This window comes from Anguilla rostrata, chromosome 11 (genome assembly GCF_018555375.3).
Source record: "Anguilla rostrata isolate EN2019 chromosome 11, ASM1855537v3, whole genome shotgun sequence".
NCBI lineage: Eukaryota > Metazoa > Chordata > Actinopteri > Anguilliformes > Anguillidae > Anguilla > Anguilla rostrata.
The window spans coordinates 21,821,008-21,844,325 of record NC_057943.1 but is presented as its reverse complement, the minus strand read 5'-3'; the positions used below and the strand labels follow the sequence as shown (position 1 = coordinate 21,844,325).

Sequence of the window (23,318 nt, the reverse complement as noted above, 5' to 3'; positions counted from 1 at the left end):
CCTCCAGGCTGTGGACTGAAGGACAGGATCAGTGGTCCCATCAGCCTAATGTGCTGCCTGCACACATTCCTCTGGATTAAAGCTGCCCGTGACTCTCTAGAGTTTTCTTAAATGTCTAAGAGGAAGAGTTTATTTGGATTGCATGGGTTCCCTCCCATCCTCTGGAGCTAGTTTATGGCATATCTTGGCAAAAGCGAGAGAGATTCAATAGCAGTCTCCCCCTAATACACGCATGCACGCACACTGGTACACACACACATACACACATACACACATACACACACACACACACACAAAGAGTCCAGGAGAGGAACTGTAGGCCAGTGAAAAAAAAGGTTAAGTAGTGAAGCAATTCTCAGTGCTTTGGGAATGGCCATGTTTCAGAAGTAGGTCATGGAGGCACAGTGGAATGGATACTTCAGAAGAATCAGCCCCACATCAGCCTGTCATTAACTGGGGAAAAGAAGAAGTGGTAAGGACTGGTACTGGCTACGATGTGAGGCAGAAACCCTGACACCTGCATGTGCTTGAAAGCTGTTCTGTTACTTCTGGGTCGCATGGGTGGAGTACATGGGCAGCTTGGCCGCAGCCACCAAAACATCTGCACAGCTTATTCACAGCCTAACAGTTGGCTGCATTTCCCTGGTTAAGCAGTGATTAAGGTGCCAGGTAAGAATGATGAGCTGCAAACAAACTGCTCTCTGGGAATTTTCCCAGCATTGCACATCTATAGAATGGCCATGGATTAGTTTCTTTCCACAATTGGAAGGGGTCACAACCGTGGAACCTTATGAGCCTGGCCAGGTAGACAGTATGATGTCAGATAAGTGTGTCAACTACAAGGGACATGCTTTGCAAATAAGTCAGATAAGTGTGTCAACTACAAGGGACATTCTTTGCAAATAAACAGTCACTTATTTCTGATGATTCATATTTTGTAGGTGGGGCTCCAATTGGAGAAGCCAATTCAAAACAACTCAGTCACTGACCTATAGCACAACACTGGCTAAAACTAGAACCAATCAGACTGCAGGAAATTACATAGCAAGACAGCAATATCACTGTCTGAATAAACTCGCGGCTTATTTTCTTATAAACTGCACAGTTCACCATTTATACCAAACACATTCTATAAACAACTATGCTTTAAGCCAGCTTATTACAAATCCCTTTTCTGAACTATAATACTTTAAGCCTGATGTTATTTAAAGAGGATTTTGAAAAAATCTGATTGAAATGGCTTTGAGTGTGTGTCTGGACAATCATAGTGGTAGAAATTTGAGATGACATCTCTATATAATGTTTCACCAGCTGTATATAAAGATAGTTTTCATATCTGGGAAACAGTTTGTGAAGAGAAAAGACCCCCCATCTGTATTTATAGATGATCTCTGCACAAAACCCACAGCATCTATGTGCAACTAGTCTTTCCCTGTTCCCAAGGCCATGAAAAAGCCATTCTCCACCAATTCATCTCCCCATACACTGCTGTCAAACAATTCTCTTGCTTTGTCCTGGTTTCCTTCAATGTGCACTTCTCATCTTATGAAGAGGTTCCTCCTCCTCTTCCTCCTCCTTCTCCAATGACTGACCTCCCCATGACTTGAGATGATTCTATCATACTGGAAACAGCAGTAACACTGAGGCAGGTATGAGAGGACACTGATGGCGGCAGCTTTCAGCAGCTAATAAAACATTTAGGCTTGCTGACAGGTGTACGTGAGCCATTAAGGGTGAGGGAAGAGAGGAAGGAAACATGAATGAGAGAGAATCTGGAGCAGGAAAAGGACGACACAGGTGCCTTAAGCCCAGGGGGCTACAAAATCTTGGTCCCACCGAGACTGCCGTTACACAAACACGGCGATGGAAGAGGGGGTAGAAGAATGGGATCAAAATGATCTTCGCACAGATTCACCACTGAAACATGACCTTCCTTCAGAAGGCAGCCAGTCACAGGATACAAACAGAAGGACATCTTTTTGTGCTGAGGAGTTGGAGGCAAAAACTGTCAAACAGTTCACTGACCATTTATTTATCCAGCCATCTTTGAAAAGTGCAAATACCTATCTGTGGCATTGACGGGGAGCCTGTCTTTTCTCTGAGTCATTGTGGCCCAAAAAATAGAAAGTAAAAATAGAGTTGGAAAGGAATAGGCAAGGTTTCACCTGTTGTGCACCTGGTCTGGGCAATATGGCGATGACTCACTGGCTCAGTTGGACTGCATTCCCCTCTGCAGGAGCTGTTGTTTTTGAACCGATTTAAAATCAATGGACCTGATGAAATTCAACTCTGGGGAAGAGTTGCTCGAACATATCAATTACGCACCTATAAGGTAGCCCTTAAAAGCCCTTAAAAATGATTTCCCTGGGTTTAATATTTTTTTAAGAGAAGAACTCTCTGTTCCCTTTTAGTAAACAAAGCGGAATACCGGATTCGTTTCTGCCTTTGTACTCCTATAAGCAGGTGAAACGGGGCGGGCTGCACAAGACAACAGCGCCTTCAAGGGAGAATTTCACACTACACTGATTTAATGACCAGTGAAGCATGCATTCATTTGAGTTGGCCATCTCACAACAGATGCATTATTGAAAGATGTAAATTAATAATGTTATGGTGGGATTGGCCTTCAGATTTGCAAGCCACCTTGAAAAGTGGTCAGTCTCCCAACTGGCTACACATGACTACACACCAGTATTCAGCTACATGGTATGGTTGCTATTGTTGGCGGGAAAAAAAGTACATCAGACTTGGGAAAGGCTGAACATACATTTGAAGAAGCAGTTTCTAAGTTTTGTTCTTAAATAGGGCATGACAAGAGCATGCTCATGCACCAGCTGGTGTTTATGCATGTTTTGTGAGTGTGTCTTAGACAGTAAAAGGATGAGTGAGTAGGATGGTAAATGGATGGCATAGGACTGAACATTTGAGAGGCATTACTGTGAACATTAGTTAGCAGCGAAGCAATCTTTTTTGCCTGTGGTTAGTCATCATAGTGTTGATATATGCAGCGCAATTTTAGCTTCCTGATATGTTAAAAAGCCATTTTGAATGTTCAATATTGCCGAAATAAGACCTTTTCAGCTGTTTCTAGGCAGCTGAAGTAACTGCATTTAAGATGTCTTTTCACCTACAAATTAAGGCTAAGTGCTGCCAACACTGCAGAAATTGAAAGAAAGGAATAGGTCAGCAAATCTGCCTCGTCAACAGCTTTAAATGAACTAATTATAATAAATGTTCAAGGGACTGTATTGCCTTTTTGTTTCATTTGTTATTTTTGCTTGAGTTGAGCATGCTTTATAGAGAATTATATTCACATGTTCATATTTTCATGCCCTGTATATTCATGTTCATGGTAGCCAGCACCATGTCACTTTCTTGTCTACTAAAGTAGATACATCTTTGGTGCTTCACCACAACTAAAACTAGGATTTTATCTCAAGCCAGAATGAGGGATTAGACACAGGGATTGATCATTCAAGTTTATTGGCTGCTCTGGGACCTTGGCGAACCCGTGTGGAGAAAAAGGGCAGCTGTCGATCGTTTGGATCTGTGTGGAACGAGTCAATTGTAACCTAATTCCCTGATGCAGTTGTCCTGTGGTGCATGCTGGGGGTGTCACAGGGCTCCAGCGTCGACCCAATCAATTGTGTAAGGCCTGATCAATAGCAGTCTCCTGTGGCACCGTGACACGGTTTGATCTGTTGCAGGATCAAGGAGCTACTTGCCGCTTTCCTGAGACAGGGGGACGCCTTGCTCTACAGCAGTACTCATTTCAAAATCCAGCTGGGGGAAAAGTTTCTGCCAATACCTCACAGTATTGCAAAAAAATGTGAACATCTTTTGAAAAATTCCACCGACAGGAAGCGAAGCCAATAACGACTGTGCTATCACAGGAGTGAAACAAACGATTACAAAACAGAAACTGCAGTGAGCGCCAAGATCTAAAAGAAAACCGTTACGTTCCAAACTCAGCTCTTCCCACAGGCTGTAAGCTCCAGGTGGTGCATTCGGAGGGTCAAATAAAAGATGTTTCTCCAGTCAGGTGCAGACTACAGCTCCTGTCGTGTTTGGGAAGCTGTCTTGTGGTAATTAGCGAGCAGCTCCGGCACCCCGTCGGGAATATTTAGAGCGTGTTGGAGCGCAGTGACCTGCGCGCTAGCGGGAATCAGCAGCTGCTGATGACGGAAAGCCGCCATCTCTAAGAAAAGTGCATGTAACACGCAGGCTGTAGCCAGTACAGGAGAGGAGGATCTTCAGCGTTAGGTACTAAATGAATTTCCGAAACTAACAAGCCAGCTCCGTGCAGGTGTCCCTATTCTTGCGCCATTTTAGAGGAACTTGGCCAAAAGAAAGAAACAGGGGCTCACATGTGGATTACACACAATATGGTATTCAAATCATAAGTATATATACATTTTAATATGTACTTCACTATTTAATATAAAAAAATAATGTGCAGTGTACACATACCAGGCTACTTCAAGCAATTGCTGCCCTCAGATTAAGACCGCCCTCAAACAAACAGAACACAGATAATAAGGGTGCAAAAATAAGTGCTGTGCCAATTATTCCAAGTCATATGGCACATACTCAATGAATATACACTCAACGAGCAAAACATTGCCTAAGAATAGGACCCCCCCACACACACACCGCTATACCCGAGGGACCACACACGTACCGCTCTGGCAGCGTCACCATAGTCGATCTTGAGGTTAGCCATGGCTTTGATGATGGCCATAATGGACTGTATGGTGTTACTGTAGACCACCGCTCTGTACTGTTTGCACTCATCCTCTGAGTAGCCGTCTTCATGGATGATCCTGAGAGGAGAGGGAGAGAAAAATGGCCACTTAAGCGCTGAAGTGATTTCATCAACAGCATACTTGGATTAATTAACTGAAATTAAATGAACTGAACTCACAACCAAATTATCTACCTTACAAGGCACCTTTTGTTGATTTTTAAAAAAGGAAGAAAAAAAACATTTGTGCCACCAAAAAGTGACTGTGGCTAAATGCGGATTCCTGAAATGGGCAGACACAGGAAGTGAGGATGATGTAAACTCTCATTGGTTTTTCAGATTTGTGCAAATGTAGTTTATTAGTCATCACTATTTATCTTGTAACATCCATTACCTAAGCCGCATATTCCTGGTCAGGTTTGCAGGGCAATAATAATAATAATAATAATTGGTTATTTATTCAGTTTAGAATACAATTCTTTGATAGAGCACAAGTGTGCAGACAGTAGACAGTAATCCCTGTTGCTCCACTGGAGAGAGTGGCTCATTAAGGTCCAGGTTGGCAGTGAGACTGAAGGTCATTGTTGTGTTGGGCAGCAGGCGCTGTACAGAACGTTCAGGCCCCTTGGAAGGAGAACACTGGCCGGTATGTGCGCGGTAGCTGGCAGCGCGGCACCCGCGGCACAAGGTCAATCATTCGGGCAGGTGCAATTTGTTAAGGCGACCGCTGGAGAAAACGTGCCAGAGGCTCATGGGAACTCGATTCAGGCGGTTCTCCAGCGTTATTTGATGATTAAAAGTCAGATTTCAAAGCGGACCGTGCGATTACGGAAGCGTGACGGTGAAATTCGCACAGAGGCGTGACTGGGAGCCCGCGCGGCCTTGCGGTGCCTGGCAATGCGACAGCAACAAGGCCAGCAGGGGCAGGAACACAGGCCCGCCGGGCCTGACATTTTGATGGGTTTTAGCAAGTGCTGCAGAGGAACGCAGGGTCCACACAGTCTTTGTTAAAGTACACTTTCACAGAAATGACTGGAAAAGCATAAGACCACGTGATTTTTCTTTACCTTAAAAAATGAATAGGTAAATTCAAAGGGTAGTCCCACAATTTGAAATAATTCACAGCCTAATGACACACGCCTAATATTTTTTCCTTTGCTGTTTAAAAAGGACTGCAGCCAGCAGGTGATTTGCGTCATGTGATGTGCTGCTCTGAACTTGGTTGGAATGTGAAGGGGGCAGCTGGGAGGAAGAGGACAGGAGCCAGAGAATGCAGTAACCTCACAAAGCACAATGAATTGCAATTATACATTTGCTTCTTTATTCAAAATGGGACCATAAATGCCACGCTAATATTTCCATAAGGCACTCAGAGCCAAATTTACTGAGTCTAGAAGGCTTTCACTACAGCAATTGACATGCGTTCTTGATGACAGTAATAGAAAATTAGTTAGAACTTCTAAACGTGAGCAAAAATTTATTCGAGGCAATGTTCCATTACATGCTTTTCTTTCATATTAACATACGACAGATTTAAAACATTGCTAAACAAATTGGTTGGATGAAGGCATTGATTTTCTTCTGTGTGACTACAGAGTAGCACTGTGAATGTTAACCACCCAGGCTTGAAGTGGCCTCTCTTCACCAATGAAAAATTGATTGAAAGCATGGCTCACCCTGAGGCATGTGGATAATTAAGCCAACAAGGTTGGTGTGTGTGTTTTCTGTATATATATATATATATATATATATATAGTACAGAAAACATTAAAATGAGGATGTGGTGAATCAGATTTTTGTAAATGTCTAGTTCCTAAATAAAGTGAGTTTCACATTGCTGTGTTATCATAAATACTATTGTTGGGGTATAGTTATTACATGAATAACCAAGCTTGTGGTCCTCTGAATGTAAGGCAAGAGATGAGTTTCAAGAGAATGCACTCTCCTTAGGCATTGTGTCTGGGGCTTAACCCCTGCACATTTTTGCTTGATTTTGAGTCAGGAAAACAAACCCTGCCAGCTAAGGGACACTCAAACAGGAAGCAACCTGATGGAAGTAGGAAATATGCATGTAGCTCTGGGTATTCCTAGGCCACTGACCAATCAGCCAAGAAACAATGGCATTTGAAGATATTGGCATAATATAAAATTCAGTGAAATAAAATAACAGTCACTTTGCAAACTGGGAATTGTTACTGATGTCTTCTGACTGTGAACCCATGCTAAACATGCTTGTTTTTTGGCTCTCATAAGTGAAAAAAAGAAAAAGATGTCAAATAGCACACTATGCAATTTCAAAAGAGGGTAGAACGTGGAACACTAGTGAATCCTCACCGTGGTGTGATCATAACTACAAATTTTCTGGGGCCAGACGGACACCACGAAAGGAGGCTGGTGATTCCGAGGGTGGGGGCGGGGCACCAAGGCAGTGAGCATGGGGGCAGGGGAGGGGCAGGGAGTCAAACCACCTCCAGTGAGAGATAATTGAAAATCTTCATGCGGCGTTCTTGGTAGAGGAGAAATGTACTGTACAATGAGCCAGCAGCATTCCTGCCCTTTGAACACCATTAATGCGTTAGAATATTCAAAGATTTTAATATTTGCATTTATGCACACTATTTATCAGAAGGAATGGGAAAAACAACTTGCTGCAGGGTAAATGGTTCTCTGTAAAACCAGCCTTTACACTTTGAGCTGAGGATCTAATGGACGTGTTACTTTGGCCTGCTGAGAGCAATTATTTGTCCTTCATGTCATAATCCTTTTGAACGGTATCACCGGTGTAATTCCAAATTCCATTTCAAGCCTGTTCTCGCTGGCTTAATTATTATTTTACCCTGGCTGTACTGCGTTGATAATGAGACAGTTTCTGTGTCAGTCATTTAGAATGAATACCTCAGATGATAAGCATACATCAAATAGGATCAAATAGCCCATAAGCAAGCTGCCAATGCATAATATTTTAATAGCAGACTTGAAAATGGTTTACTTGGAATGTTTATGTTTTTGGGAGAGTCAAATAATGGAATATTCCTTAACAGGTATGAACTATTCAATTCTGATTTTACCCTGCTGGTCTCTCAGAATGCGTTTGTGAGCATCCTGCCACTTTAAACCAGAGGAAACAGACCCTGCTGGCCACAGGTCTTCCTACAATGATGTTAAGAAGGCTGTACAAGGGTGAACTGTATGTAACTATTCAATGTTTGAACATCCTCTATAATTTCATAATTGAATGAATAAGTGAAACTATTATATATTTATAGATTAAGGCAGCCACAAAAAGGGAACATTTCCCCCCAAGCTATGAGTACAAAAAAGAACAGTTGTACATTAATTTCAATGGTCTGCAACCACATCACCAACCAGATCTGTTCAGATGGAATAAAGCCCTCAATGTGTAAAATGCTTCCAAATATTGCTATAGTTCCGTTTAATATGCATGAGGGAAAACATAGATCATATTATTTGTTTATTTAGATCGTTCATTTAGATCATTCTGGCATATTCCATATTCAGGGTCTCACACACTAATTAGTGCGCTCCCTAAGAGCAGAATGGACAGACAGACGCTGCAGTATTCCTCTGCCAGCAGCTGTCTGAAGGAGCTCTCTGTTCAGGCCACACATGGCATCGCTCTCTGCAGTCACAGGCCAATCACTGGCAGCTGCGAGGGAGAGCTGCCACTGCCTGGCCAGGCCTGGGACTGGGGGGCCATAGATCACCTTCTGGTACTGAGTGACCACAGCTCTCACACGATTGGGTCAGGGCAAGGGGGTGGAGTCAAGTCTTAAGACATTTAAAAAGAGGTACCAATTAACCCTGAATATGATGTTTGTAACAGGGATGTGATGTTATGAGGAACTGTGCAGGAAACCCCCCAAGAGGAACCCCCCAACCCCCACCACCACCACCACCACCACACCCCTCACTCACTTCATCTGCTTCACAATGGTGCTCTTCCCCGACTCGCCAGCACCTGCAGGAGAAACAAACACAAAGAGTGGTTAAAAATACACTCCGATACAGGGAAAGGGGGGGCAGTTTCCTCTGGCACCCACCACCACCTACCCCATGTCCTCCAACCTCCCTCGCAGGAGATAACGGAGGGTCTCTCTGCCCTCCTCGGTCTGAGCTGGTGACATGCCATTGGCAAGGCCTCCTCCGGTAGCATTGCGAATTAGGCTTCCGAAGAGGATCGAGTAGCCCAAAGAACCTTGCAGTGCTGCCAAGAACACCTCTCCTGTCAGGCCTGATAGGCTGTTGACACCACAGACCCCTGTTGTCTCCAAACTGCAAGAAGCAGTTTGTTATCATTACAAGAAAATGTTATGTACCATTACGCCTGGAACTGCACGTCCCTTTTAACTAGCTGTTTGTTTCGTCGTTTAAAAAAAACAGTAGGCACTCAAAAGCCATAATCACCCTGTAAACACACTGAAAAACACGGTTTTGCTGGTTGCTGGTCACCCTTAATGAACTACAATATGGAGTGATTATGCAGGGTTTGCACTGGAGAAACATCTCTGAAGCAGAGGAGAGAGATGCCCAGAAAATAACACATTACAATAAATGCTTGGAGCTGGATGGGGGCACAGCCTTGGCTCTTTGATCCAAGACAATGCCATTAATCATGGAATAAAATGCCCTGACCCTGACAAAAAGAGAGGGGGCAGAGAGCATCAAAGTGCCCAGGACAAATATCTGTAGCCTGTAACCGGAGGGACCTGCAGCTCCTCCACGTGTGTTCTCCAGTGAACAGAGCAAAGTGCTTCAGCACTGCAGTCCATCTCTAATTTCAGCCTTTACATTTAATGCCATGTCAAACTGCCATTCACGTGAGCTGATATTAGCAGAGAGGGAGGGGCTCTGCTGAAGGATCTGTGTGGAGCTGAGCCAATGAGACAGAACATTGTGGTTAGGACCAATAGGGTGGGGTTAGCATAGCAGAAGGGTCAAGATTGGCCCTCCAGCATGTCAGTCACCTGGGGTGCAAAGCTATGCTACCTGCTGCAGAAAAGTAACAGGTCTGCACAGCGCATTTCATTATGGCTGAGGGACAGTGTAGAGGGAGAAGAGAAGATCCCAGCAGTGACAATTTAAAGCCAAGAGATGTCCCGGCTTACTGAACTGCACTTCACTTGCCTTCAGTATGAAAATGTGCCTTTCTCCACATGCAGTCCCCAAATAACCCAGAAGCAAAAAACCTCCATCGGCTCAGAGTGCTGAACTGATAAGCCCTTTTTAAAGCAATCTTACTAGTGGAAATCGCTGAGAAAATGAGCTGCGGAGAGTGCCGGATTGGGGAAAAGTCAGTTCTGAGAGAAGAGCATGTGGTTATGAAACAACCACTTTCCAGGACTCTTCTGTTCCACAATACGACGCCAAGCCCTCGCTCACCAGGCAAAAACCTAAGAACACACTCCCAGAATTCCCTGGGGCAGTGGGAAATCTGCTGTTCTCAAGGTTTTTTTAAAATGAGCACTTTCATTCTTTCAGTGTCTCTGCAGTGTGTGTGCGTGTGCATGCGGCGATAGACAGAAAGAGAGAAAGAAAAGGGGGTCACTTACAGGAAAAGTTATCGCTTAGTTCTGTTCATGCTCCAGTTTTAATTAATGGCCCTAACTAATCTGAATGCTCCTCAAGCTGCAATCAGCACAGCTTTACTCAGTGAAGGAATTTTTTTTGTCACACAGCACAGGATCCAGCAGTGCTGGTAAACTGTCCATATGCTACAGTGAAAGGGTCCTTCCTAGAGGTGGATTTTATATGTGTGGGCAGCCTGGCGGATGACCGCATCTTTTTCTGCCCGCATGGAGCTTACTGCTGTTTGAGCTCCAGCACACACGGCCCCGACGGGCACTTCCTCTCCTGACAACTGGTAGGCGCTGTACTTCTGGACCCGCTCTCAGGCAGTCTATTCTGTGTGAGAGCTGCAAAATCAGACATTACCAAGGGGTGGAGAACTCTGAGTATACAGACCAAAAGGGCAGACCCAGGGTTAATTCCGTAAAAATGACCTCTGATTGGACAAAGGGAAAACGCGTCCAGTCAGGTCTCTGTAATTCATGAGCATGCGCTCCGCAGTGTTCATATGCTTTCCTTAATCCTGGGTGAAGACCTTTGACTGAGGCTGCCCCGTATCCCAGGTAACAGGTGACATGCCTGTGAAGCTGAAGAGATTTTGTGTGAGCCACTGTATCACACTCAACGGAGTAAGATAGGAGCACTGCTGGAGATAGGGGGTTGATTTAAACATGATGGAGAATAAACCGACCTGGTGGTTGCCCCTAACTGCACACCTACTCTCCAATAATCTACACCCTACATTCTCTTCTCTTCTGGGAATAGAAACATGACCCTGCCGTGTACAGCACGGGAAGTGTACCTGTCTGAGCATCCCTGAAAATGAACAACAGCCTCAGACCTCAAGAAATTTCTGAATGAAAGAGGAGGAGGAGGAGGCGCAGAAGAAGGAGGAGAAGCTGCTGAGGAGCAGAGAGAGCTCCCTCTCGGCGGTGCGCTGGCCGAGAGGGAGCGGTTTGTCGCGGACTCTTCCCCTGACCGCCTCTCCTCACCTCCCTCCCTCCGGCTGTTGCTGGCGCACAGCCGAAATCTGCAGCGCAACCTTTGGAGTCTTTGCGATAAAGATAAAAGGCCGTCTGAGTTGAGCCTCGCTTTATCTGCAGAATTTATTGAGGCTTCGCGCGTTTATGAATTTACCGTGAGCCCATGGCTGCAACAGCCCTCAGAGCTAGGCAGCTAATTATATTAGTCATGTTTAGTGAATGAGTGCGTTCATGTGTCTGTGAGAGAGAGAGAAAGAGAGAGAGAGAGAGCTGTTTTTATGGTAATGCATTAGGGGATTGGTAAACAGAGCGTTATCAATAAATTGGATTCACTTCCTCAAAGAAAATATAGCTCATGCTCATGTCCAATTAAGAGCAGGTAATTGGGTTAAATCAACTGCAGAAATGGAAGGAGCCTTGATGGGTTTTTGCATTACAAACAGGAAACAGTGGTAACAGCCCATTCAGGAGAACACTGCACTGGGGCTTCACATGTAAATGTGGGTCAGTCATTGTTGGGAAAAGGAGCAGTTGTACAGCTGTGCAGACACTCGTACTTGACTCCACATAAATAATGCACGGTGCAATCATGCTCTCCTGAACCCACCACCGCTGCGGCTGCAAGGCTTCCTGCTCTGGAGCAGGAGCGTTTTCAAATTTTCATGGCTGCTCTCATGAAGTTGGAGGCAGTTTCCTTTACAATGTGCACAGCTCAGCCCCTCTGCTATGCAATGCACGGGGCATGTGAGTTCATGCTGCCCAGGAAAGTTAGCTGGTAAGATTCATTTTTTCTCCATTAGCAAGCTACTCAACATTAGTTAGCAAGTTTGGAAGTAAGCAATGTTAACATTGACAATACACATTTTGGGTTAAGTGCTTGGCCTACTTTCATTCCACCATTAGCACTTTTTGAGTATTTGACAGCCAGTGGTTTGTATAGTTATCAGCAATTATTGGCACCATCAATGTGTGAATGCCATCAACACATTGAAATTATGGATAGCTGCTGTTTATGTGAACAAGAGGAATCACTAGAATGGCCAGGAAATATAAACATGGCCATGGACGTTCCATGTTTTGTGTGAGATAGAGGCTTGTGCCCTATGTCCCTCTGTCAGACTCAGTAACACAACCTTATTCAGCGTACTGGGTGCTTTTGAGCTGTACATAGAGCCCCTGCATGTGGGACTGTGAGAAACTGTGTCAGTTCAGAAGCAGTAGAGCCACACGCACACACGACCTCACTGGCCAGAAAGGTGATTTCCCTCCAGGTAGGAGCCCAGCAAAACCCCCCTGAGCACTGAACTGAACATTCCCACTGTTCTATAGCAAGCACCAAAGCTGTAGCTACCATAGCAAATCAGCCTAAAGCGCAAGCGAATAAAATCCATGCATAATAAATTATTCCAAGCCGTTAATCAGTCAGCACATAGAATTTGGCAGCTTAAGTTCTTTGTTTTGTTTTTAGATGGCGAAGCAGGAGAAAAGGAGACAGGAAAAGCTTGCGTTTGCAAAGACCGCTCTCTGCAGTTGCCAGCAGGGGAGGCCGGTGCCAGCCTCGAGGGGGCCTTCGCCTGCACAAAAGGCCCAAATTCAATTTAGCAAATTCACCTGAACTTCATTTAATCAGAAGGGGGGAGGGTGGGGGGGGGAGAGCGGGAACTGGCGGTGAATCATCCAGGAGGGGGCTGTTCATCACCGCCGCCTGGGCTCCTCTTGCAAAACAAATGCCTTGCGCGAACCGGCCACTGCGTAATCGCCTTCGGAGAGCTGACGCGCTCGTAAAAGGCAGAGATCTGATTTAGTGGACGGCGATGCACCGCCGCCTTCATATCCAATTAGGTTATTCGGCCTCCTCCGATAGCGCCGCTTCTGAAGGAAGGCCCGGCCGGACCCGTGCAGCCTGCAGGCCTGAGAGGCCCCACGGGCGGCCGCTTATCTGCCGGAGCCGACGGCCATTTCCTTAATCACAGCGCCTCCTCTCTCTGCGCGAAGCACCGCCGCAGAGCTGAGGCGCCGATAATCAGCGGCACCGACTTCGTCTCACAGCCTGGGCAGCGCAGTTTTAAACGTGTATTCAATTTGCGCTGCAGAAGCTCCAAATGGCAGGTAAACAGCGGGCTCAGTAATCGGTCCGGTAAGCCCCCCCTTCCGGGGTACGTGTGTGCACTCGTTTTTAGTGAGGGCAGCGCTTGTTCGTACAGGATTGCGTGGGCCCTGAATGCGGCGAGGGTGAACGGCAGGGTGTATTAGCTCGGTTTAGCCCCTCTATCGATCGCAGTTTTTCTTTCTGTGCTTTTGATGAGACACCTAGAGATGACATCAGTAAGGCTCAGAAGCAGGACTGAAATGTAAAAGCAATAAAAACAGAAGAATAGGCTGCCGGTACTCAGAGCCGAGGAGCAGAATGTGACAGACCAAAGGCACCAACCGCCACCCTGCGCTGATAAACCTTCACAAGGGGGAGGCCACCCATTGGCTCATGAGGAGAACGCGCGCAGCGTTCAGTCTGTTGCCTGGGGCCGCTGAACATTTATGAATGTACATGGCCTGAAGTCACCCACAAGACGCTTACCATATTTAAAGGAAGTGAGCCTTTTTAAAGGACTGAGAGAACCTGAGCACACAGAAAATTTGGAAGAACATCACATAAGGGCACTGCGGGAATCTGCAGCTTCACTTGCTGGAGACGATCCTTTCCACCTGGTTTAGGTTTAAAACGTAAAGAAACACACATGTGGGCCACAGTGACTGCGTGTTTACAGAAGGCCCTCTGCCTTTTAACAAAGTATTTCTGCTGAGTGCAGACTCATGTCCACGAGCCACAGGGCTCAACCTTTAAGGCACTAAAGAGAGAGTTCATTTTCACAGCGAGCATGTGTACTCCCTCCAGAGAAGGGTGGGGGAGGAGAAGTTTATTATAGCGGACGCTAAAGCAGCTGCAGATGCAGAGTAGACGTGGAGCAACAGCCTTTGTCTGTTAGCAAAGACCTGGATATCGCTGCTGATGGAGACAGTGGTAATGGTGCTCAGAAGCATTGACACATGGTCAATTAAGGAAGGTTAGGGCCCAAACTATATTTCCTTGAGGATCACACCTGTTTCTCATTAATTGAACAGTATTAGATACTAGAGGAGGGCATTTTGATCACTAGGTGCCCAGCATGGTCAGTGACCTTTATAAACTTGCCCAGGGAGAAGGAAAGGACTTCCAATGCAAGACCAAACCCCACCCATATCACCGGTTGGGGAGGAGTCTGGTTTTAAGGACATAGCCTGTTAGGACATGCTCCACACAGCCCGTCATGGTGTCCTCTGTGGTAATGGAAAGCAGTTGAAGGTGTACACGTGGCGGCACATAACTTGACCTGCCCGCAGGTGGCATATGTAAGAGGGCCATTGGCTAGTCTCCAAACCTGTGATTCATCTCAGCTTCGGGTGAAAACTTTAACCCAATGCAGCTGCTGGAGTGGTGGCCAGCTGTGGGAGCAAAAGAAGCAGGGAAGAGAAATTCCTGGATAATAAGGGTAGCAATGAACCTGAATGAGCGGTGTGTGTGTGTGTGTGTGTGTGTGTGTATTTGTTCATTGGCATGCTGGTGTATAAGCATACATGAACACCAATGAACACCAGTTAAAAAATGAAAACGAGTGTCCCTGTGCAGAGCTCCAGCCATAATGAGCTGGCCCTGATCGGAGGGAGCAGAGAGAAGCAGAGCGCTCAGGATTCTTTTTATCCTCTACAGCCATACCTAGACAACGATCAGCCCTCCCCAGTGGCCAGGTTTACTGTGCTAATACCTACTAATGGCCTACCAGAAGACCTCATAATTGATCCCTTCGGGGCCGGATTAGATAACTATCTAATTGTTTAGTGAGATTGACTCTGCTTATTAAAAAACAAAATAAGGTTTAATTAGAAGAAGCGGGGAAAGATCGTCCTTGTTATTGTACGCCCCGGATTAATAAATTACCATTGAGTGGGTTATTATTGGAGCTTTACTGGACAGTGAAAAAGTATGAGAGAGAAAAAAACTGGACGTGTAAGAGGAGGGGCTGTATTCAGCAATAAGGCACTGCAACCTACACTAAAACTACATAATCATCTTGTTTACATCATCGTCAACTCAACAGCAACTACAAAACAGGTTGTGCATAATAAGTGGAGATTCCGCCAAAATGTTCAATTATGACTAAAACAGGCAGAAAAAATCTTTTCAAACAGACATAATGTCATGAATCTCTATAATGTGGATGCGAACTAACCTGTTGATACAACAGGTATAGACTATCCCTCACTAAGAGAAAATAGCATTTAAATAACATTAAAACAGATAGAATCAGCAAAATGACCTATAACTCAAAAAGTTTAAGTTTACTTGTACTTTCAGGTGTTTGTTTTTCATTGGAAAGTTTGAGTTCACTACACCGAGTAAGCAATTAGTCTTTTAGAAAGTCATTCTTGAACATTTAAGACAAACCATAAGCCAATGCCGCAATGAAAACATTTAATTAAATGTATGACTTTAATATCCCAAAACAATCAATAGGCACAACTCTACCCAGGAAAACCCATTGCCTTATGAAGCCGGCTCTGATGCAGTCCAACAGTGTCCTGGCTGAATGATGGCTCTGCGGGTGCCAGGCATCCCAAACCAGGCGGGCCCTAAGAACCTGAGGCTCGCAGTTTTCCAGTGAACTATATGGATTCCAAACACTCTCAGTTGCAGCCCTCTGAGGCTGGTTTCAGACACTACCTGCACTCCATTCAGCCTCTGTGCTCTGACTCTGCTGGGCTCTGATGGTCACCCTGAGAAGGCTGTAACCTGCACATCTATTAGGTCAGAGGTTCTTATCTTTGGTTCTGGGGCCCCTCTGGGTATGTTGAGCTTTGCTGCAATCAGTACATTGATCAATACTGATGAAACCAGGTGCTTAAGTTCTTCCACAATTCTGTATCTTGTCCGGTCTTCAGGTCATAAACTCTGTTTTATGGACCCTGTCTGCACAACAACTTCCCCTCTGGGATAAGAAAGATTGACCAGACTTAGCCCTGACCAGCCTGGGCCATGTTTCCAAGTCCATTCATCCAGTAACTTAGGCATGAGCTGTGGAATATGCTATGTGTGTGAACTACAGTCCATTTTTAATGTATGGAAAAAATATGATGACCTAACATACTGTACTGTACATTGGTAGATAAGCCATTCAGACAGAAAACAATTGCAACGATGCACATGAGCTCCATTTTCATCATGTTGTACTATTAGGATTCGACAGCTGCAGCTTACATAACTACTTTGTTGGGGTGGGGGGGGGGTGGGGGTTACATACACATACTGAATTTAAAATGCAAATTGATATTACCCAGCAGAAGACACCCATAGACTTTACTTCTATTCAAGCTTCATCAAATCTAAGTTGACATTATGTTATGTCCTAATAACATCACGTCACGCTTCCTGTGAAATGGAAAAAATGCATCTGTGGAGTCGGTATCACGTGGTGGACTGCGACGTACTGCACGAGAGACTCCTCTTACGGTCCGTCCAAAGAGTAAGCCCACAGAGACTCGTCCCTGGCAAACGGCAGATATTATTTCCCGAGTTGTGGTGGATGGAACCGTCATGGGTGGCAGCTGACGGGCCTGGACGTGCCATCTGGTGCAGATTTGCAGCGACAGAACGGCGATGACTGGGGGGAGCGCGCTCAGTGAGGCCGGAGGAGACAGACAGCTTTCAGTCAGTGCGACGGCACGCAGAGATGCCAGCTGAGAGCGGCCCACTTCAGCCTGGGCCTCACAACCCACGCCTCCCGCCGCGCGAGCTGGCTCCGATCCCCACGGAAACCGACAGACCTGCAGCGCAGGAGCTCAAACTAGGCTACCGCTCGCCCTGCAGGTACCTAAGATGTCCCCAGGCACTAACAGAAATAATATGCATTATGCAAAACTGAATTCAATAGAACATCCAGTAAATTGATTTTTTTTTCTTGTTAGAGACTGTTCAACATTTTTGAACTATTCAAGTAAATCAGCACTGAGCCATGAGCAAATACAATGCTTCCCAACGAGAGTCTGAAAATGGTGTCATCGATAACCATACAGTGTGGATTCAACCCTTCATTTTAATGAGGCAAAATAATCACTTTTGGTCTGATATGCACCCAGGGGTGGGGAATGGTGGGATGGGCAGTAATTGAACAGCCTGTTATGAAATCTATTTTAAAAGTTCAGGCATCAGTCACTGGTCTTCACCACGGTTGGCATTTGCCCAGAGCAAAAACATTTCTGTTACAGGTAAGTGCAACATAAACCTGACAGGACATTTATTTATTTGCTCGTCTCCTGAGACCAGACCATAATCCAGGTTGCCCAGGAGAAGGTGCGTGGTTGGAGGCGTGACTCCAGGCTCTGTGAACCCCATGGCAGTGGAGTGAGGGTTTCCCCCTCCCACGGGTTTCCTTCCGTTCTATTCACTTTATTTAAAGACGAGTGGCCGTGTGCACTCCGAGGGCATAGAAAGCACAAAAGGGCCCTTCCTCTTCCTCTCTCCGGCCGTCCTTCCTCTCACACCGGACAATGGGTCTCACGCTGGCCTACCGGTGCCCCTCACCCCCCGGTCAGCGCAGGGGTACCCAGCGAAGCCCGCTTTAATCTTTCCCTTCTCCCCTGAGGTACAGTAAGAGCAAGATGGCCATCTCCGCGCTCACAGCGCTTGTGTCCATTTGCCTGGCCGGGGGGGTTGGGGTGGGGGGGGCGCTGCTGGATGGAGACACAATGGCGGGGATTGATGGGGGGACTGAGCGGGACGTGTTGGGGACGTGGTTGGCAGTGGGGGCAGGCTCTTTCTGTCCGGCACCCGCACGACAATGTCATCTAAAGCCGCTCCAGAACACTGCCGACCAAATCGCAAAAAGAGCATCCCCCCTCCCTTATTCCCTGTCCACTGATAGCTGCGGTGAGTGAGCGAGAGGCTGTACTAAAAGGAGAGTGAGTGGGAGTTAATGAAAATAAGAAAGGTTTTCCACGAGCAACAGTGATTGGCTGAGCCATTTACACACCCCTTTACCCCCATTCATGTTTAGGAGTATTCCACTATCCTAACTCCATTACCCCCAGTAAACTGCACCAACAGTACCTTCCGTCTCTTCCCATCCCTGTCCTGTGGCAGGTCTAATTGGGCAGACTGAGCGCAGCGCGCACAAGCACACCATTAATCCCTCTGTTTTCTCTACCGTGCTCAGGGTCAGTGACGGGACGAGCGCGGAGGCACCCGGCGTTCTGCAGCAACATTCGCCGAGCGCCTAAAGAGATCTGCGGCGCTCCGTCTCGGCCTAATCTCAGCCAGGGTCTTTAGGAGGCGTTTTATTAATGCGCCGTAATTCGCCCGCAGAATTAAGAGACGGTTTTTAATGGCGCGCAGCTTTTGCCACCTTACTGTATGAGTTAAATCAATCCTCCACTTAGCGGTGACGAGCTTACTTAAAAGAACAATACATCTCTGCTGACGCGCTGACGGCTGCAGTAGTGCCCGGGCTGTGATTATGATGTACTGGGGAGCTGTGGGGATGTCGTTCGGAGCCTTTTGATGGTGAAGCCGGCTCCACATCCATCACTGCGGACGTGATGAAGAACGAGCTGCTGTTGCACACTATTATTCTGGATAATGAGTCACGGTCAACATCGCTCAACGTCTCTACATGCCCCGTTTAATAAAATCCCATTTTGCGTTACTGAAAGGAACTACCTTCTGTTATAACAATGTTTTATTGATTTTTATTGTTTCATTACTTTCATTGATTTGTATTGCTTTTTTACACTGTAAAGCACACTGTTACACAAATAAAGATTTACTGATTGATTGACTGACGTTCAGACAAGATCAAACCTCACCGTTTTTAGTTAAGATGAGGATATAGATTCAAATGTTTCAGCATATTGCCTTCCACTCAAATGGCGCTACAACAGGTGTACAAGCTAAACAGAGGAGACCTTATCAGAGCCTCTGCTTTCAGGTTGGCTATTATGGGGAGCGTAATTGTGCAAATCCACAAAGCAATATACATGAAGGCAATATGCAGAATCATTAGAACCTTTTAGCATCATCTTAACTTAAAACATTGTGTGAGGCTGTTTTCTTAATTCCTAGTTATGTAATTCCTTAGATCTATGAGCCTTTGTTTTTAACTCAAAGGGCAGTTTTTAACTCATAGGACTGCAATCCATTTCCAATTAAAGGCTTATTTTAAAGGAAATAGGCAGAATCAGCTCTTTTGTACTGTTTCAGACATGCGTTGGAATAGATTGAATTTTCCGGAATTCCCGAGGGAGGAGGCAGGAAGACAGGTGACAAGACGAATGACAAAACACCCCAGAGAAAACCTGCTACTGCTCTGCTACTCTACTTTAGCGCTGTACGTGCAGATTAAACTCACCCATTCCACATGAATGCTTCTCTAGCGTAAATTCATTTATAGCACCTCACAAAGGCACAAAGCACCCTCATGGCTATTTGCCAAGCGACATGGCCGAACGCTACACTAAACGACCATTAGTGCAAAGGCCAAAAGCCAGGACAACCGCCATCGCAATCGGAGAACAGAATGTAGCCTATAGCTCGTTTAAAAATGTCCCATTGAATGCATACTGTCATCTCATTTCTTTAGGCTGCATTTAGCAACAGCTTGACTAAAGGCATGTTTGATAAAAATTAAAACTATCACACCCTGCTGTGTACCCTCCAGACAAGCAGACTGCAAGGACAGGCAGACTCTTCCCTTTAAACTGCAAATACCTGCAGTTCAGACAGGCGACTGCGCTACAGAACGTCTGAGTCAGTGCTTTGCAGTGCTCTGAGGAAACTCATTCACGGGCACTGCATCCCAGGAGAGGTGCCCATTGTCACGTCTCCTTTTTTGCTTTAGTACGAAGATCTCTGGTTTGCATTTTTATCTCTCGCTTGCAAAAAAGATTACTTTTTCAAGACACTTTTCTGATCCCTCCTGAAAACACACACACATGCACGCACTCACACACACGTTCCATCCCAAAATGCTGCATACACAGAGCATCGTTCGGTCTCCCATACTGTTTCTGCAGTGCGCATAATGCACTCTATACTCAGATGTTATGCTTCAGAGTTCAGATCTCTTGAGCAGTGTGTATGTGTGTGTGTGTGTGAGAGAGAGAGAGAGAGAGAGAGAGAGAGGGAGGGGGAGAGAAATAGGAAGCAACAGACTTCTAGCAAAAGAGAAAATGCTTTACTATCCTCAGAAATGAGAAATGACACTTTTAGCACAGATTTATACAAGTCCCAAAAGCAATAAGAATGTAGTAACCTTCCCAAGCACTCACACACTTGTCATCACAAAAAAAGCTGCATTACTCTCCTTTCATACATACAGCATTATTCAGCCTGCTCCAGAGAATAAAAAGAGCACCGATAATGGCCTGGACAGCCATGGGGATACTGCTCACTCACTGAAGAGATTCAGATCCAAGTCTACACTGATAGAACCATCTAGAAAGCAACAATGCCAACCCGTATCCATTGCAGACACAGCGTACATTCATTTACCTCAGTGATCCTGTGCCAAGCAAATGCAGCACAGTCTGCAGCTTCTCAGCCGAAGTAAATCAGCAGCAGAGATCCGAGAGAGAATTCACTTTTTGAATTTGTACTGTACAGCTTTTCAGTGCAGTTTGCCCTCCCTTTCTCTAACTGAATTATGGAAAAGTTAAGGCCTACTTTTTCATTTTTTGTAAGAAACAAAAAAGCTTGTTCAGCCAGAGTAAAGACAAGGCCCCAGTGTCTACATCATCACTTCTGTTACTATTCCAAGAGTGGGTTGGTTTTTATAGCACACAATGCAGAGGAGAAAAACTAGAAATGTCACAGCTGATACACCCAGACAGCTTTTCTAGTCTCAAAGCACAGCATTTCCAGTCTAAAGACTCACATCGAGTCTGCAAATCTTTTCTGAACTCCAGGTCCCGCTTAATCATTGACAGCTTATTGTAATAAGCCTGCTTCAATTATGAAAATGAAGTCTTGATTTGATTAAGTGGTGCCTTGTAGAGTGGTTGCTGCCATCTCTCTTAGAAGAGATCTCAAGTTATAAAAGATAAAAATGTTAACTCCTCTTGATATCCCTTTCCTGGTTCCAGGCTGGTGGCATTCACCCTGTGGAATAGACTGACCAACTAAGCTATTCACTTCAACTGTACATACACTTGGATCCCAGCAGTGGACTGCTTCCTGGCTTCCCAAAGAACCCAGACCAGGCTGTTCTCAACTTGGCTTTCATTTCTTCTCTGGAAATTAGTTCCTATTTATCCTATTGCAACATTCACTCTTTCACCTCCATTTCCTCTGTACCATGTTCTCCTCCTACTGCACCAAGGTTCACCTTCTCTACTTCTCCCCCACTCCACCCTTTCCATACAGGTCCTGGATCAGTGATAAGATCATATTGTGATTCTAGGACTGTTGATGGAGGTAGCCTCTTTTGACAGGTGTCTGCCTGTGCTCCAAGCCTAACCAGCAGCCCTGGGGCCAAGGTAAAATAATAAGCCTCTAATTAGTACTGAACTGAGAACTATGGATGAGATAAAGGCATTATGCCCAAAGTACCCTATTCACCAGAAGACTTGAGTACCTAGGGGAGGAAGCTACATAATAAAACCACACAAATTAGTTTTTGTTTGCCAATGCAAGAAAATATACGTAGGCCTAGTTCAAAAATAGGTTATACTTCCATTAAATAAAAAAATGTAAGGAGTATGGAAGATTTCAATATTTCTGAAATATACCGTAGCTTTAAATGCACTTAGGCTATCGGAGGAAAGACACCCAAAGAATATGTAATCCCAGATGCTACAATCGGGAAAGCTCAGAGGGCAGTCATGTACCATGTGACACTGTATTCCAGCTGGTGAATGTCGGTGAATCTAGGTAGCCGGGCAACCCGAAGAAGGCCTTTGCTGGCAAAAGCTTTAGTATTCAGAATGTCCAGTTCGAGGAGAAAGTCTTCATGCAGAATACCACTATTAAAATAATGCATAAGACCATAAAACCATAAAAAAATCCTAGGGACTGACACACATACAATAGACTGCCTAAAAAAAAACCCTGTATAAAAAAACAACACTGCGCAGCGGGCACTGTAAAAAAACACAAAGCACTTAAGAAGCAACCAGATGGAAGAGATGTTTAATTTATGCTTTACAGTCATCACTCTAATAATGGCAATGGCTGGGGAAGACAGTGGTTTCTATCACCCATACTTTATCTTGGGTGTGTATTTGACTAAATCCGTGCCTTTGGAGCCACAGTAGACATCATAAGCCATAACTATTCCTGGTGTACCAATTTGACAAGCTGCATTAACTGTGTTGCTGGGCAGAACTGCAGATGTTTTTATAAACAAACGCATTCTATGCGGCATACCCTTAACGTCATTGACAACACAAGGGCTACATCTCTTACATTTTGCCCAGTGTTTGAGTTTCGGTGCAGAAAATGTATCTGGATGGAGAAGCCCCTTTGTTAAAACATCCCGGACCAATTCTTCATAACAGACAGAAAGATATTGGTTCCAAAAATAAACTAAAGTATGATGCATTGCAGACACAGTGGAGAAAAAAGAAAACAATGCTTAGCCCAAAGATGTCCTTGTTTGGATTTAAAATGCAGAAGCAGGAAGTGAGAGAGAGAGGAAGTGTTAACATGCACGTTGGGTACCCAGGAAGATTTGATCTCGCAGAGAAAATCCAGCTTAATTCAGCTTGCTGAGCTCTACACAGAATCCTCAGTGTAGGAGACGCTTGCAAATCAGCAAAGGATTTAAAAGGGAGGGAGAAATTCCAACTTAATTCACATGGGAAACAAACAGCGCTTTCAGAGCATGTGCAAATCCTTCTCTTTTATGACCACACACATACCCTGACTGGCTGCTTTGATGAGCGGAGCAGGGGAAAACAGGATGCTAGTACCACTACAGCTA

At 45.3% G+C, this 23,318-nt stretch overlaps 1 protein-coding gene across 1 annotated transcript in view; it reads right to left on the bottom strand.

Annotated features, from left to right (window-relative positions):
• The window catches only part of LOC135234293 (guanine nucleotide-binding protein G(i) subunit alpha-2), an 82,068-nt gene that overhangs the window by 17,238 nt on the left and 41,512 nt on the right, over positions 1 to 23,318 (bottom strand). Inside the window, exons 2-3 of the mRNA XM_064298749.1 lie at positions 8,681 to 8,723; positions 4,682 to 4,823 (exon numbers count right to left, since the gene is read on the bottom strand). Of these exons, the coding sequence (XP_064154819.1) occupies positions 4,682 to 4,823; positions 8,681 to 8,723 (185 nt within the window). The remainder of the gene's footprint in view (positions 1 to 4,681; positions 4,824 to 8,680; positions 8,724 to 23,318) is intronic.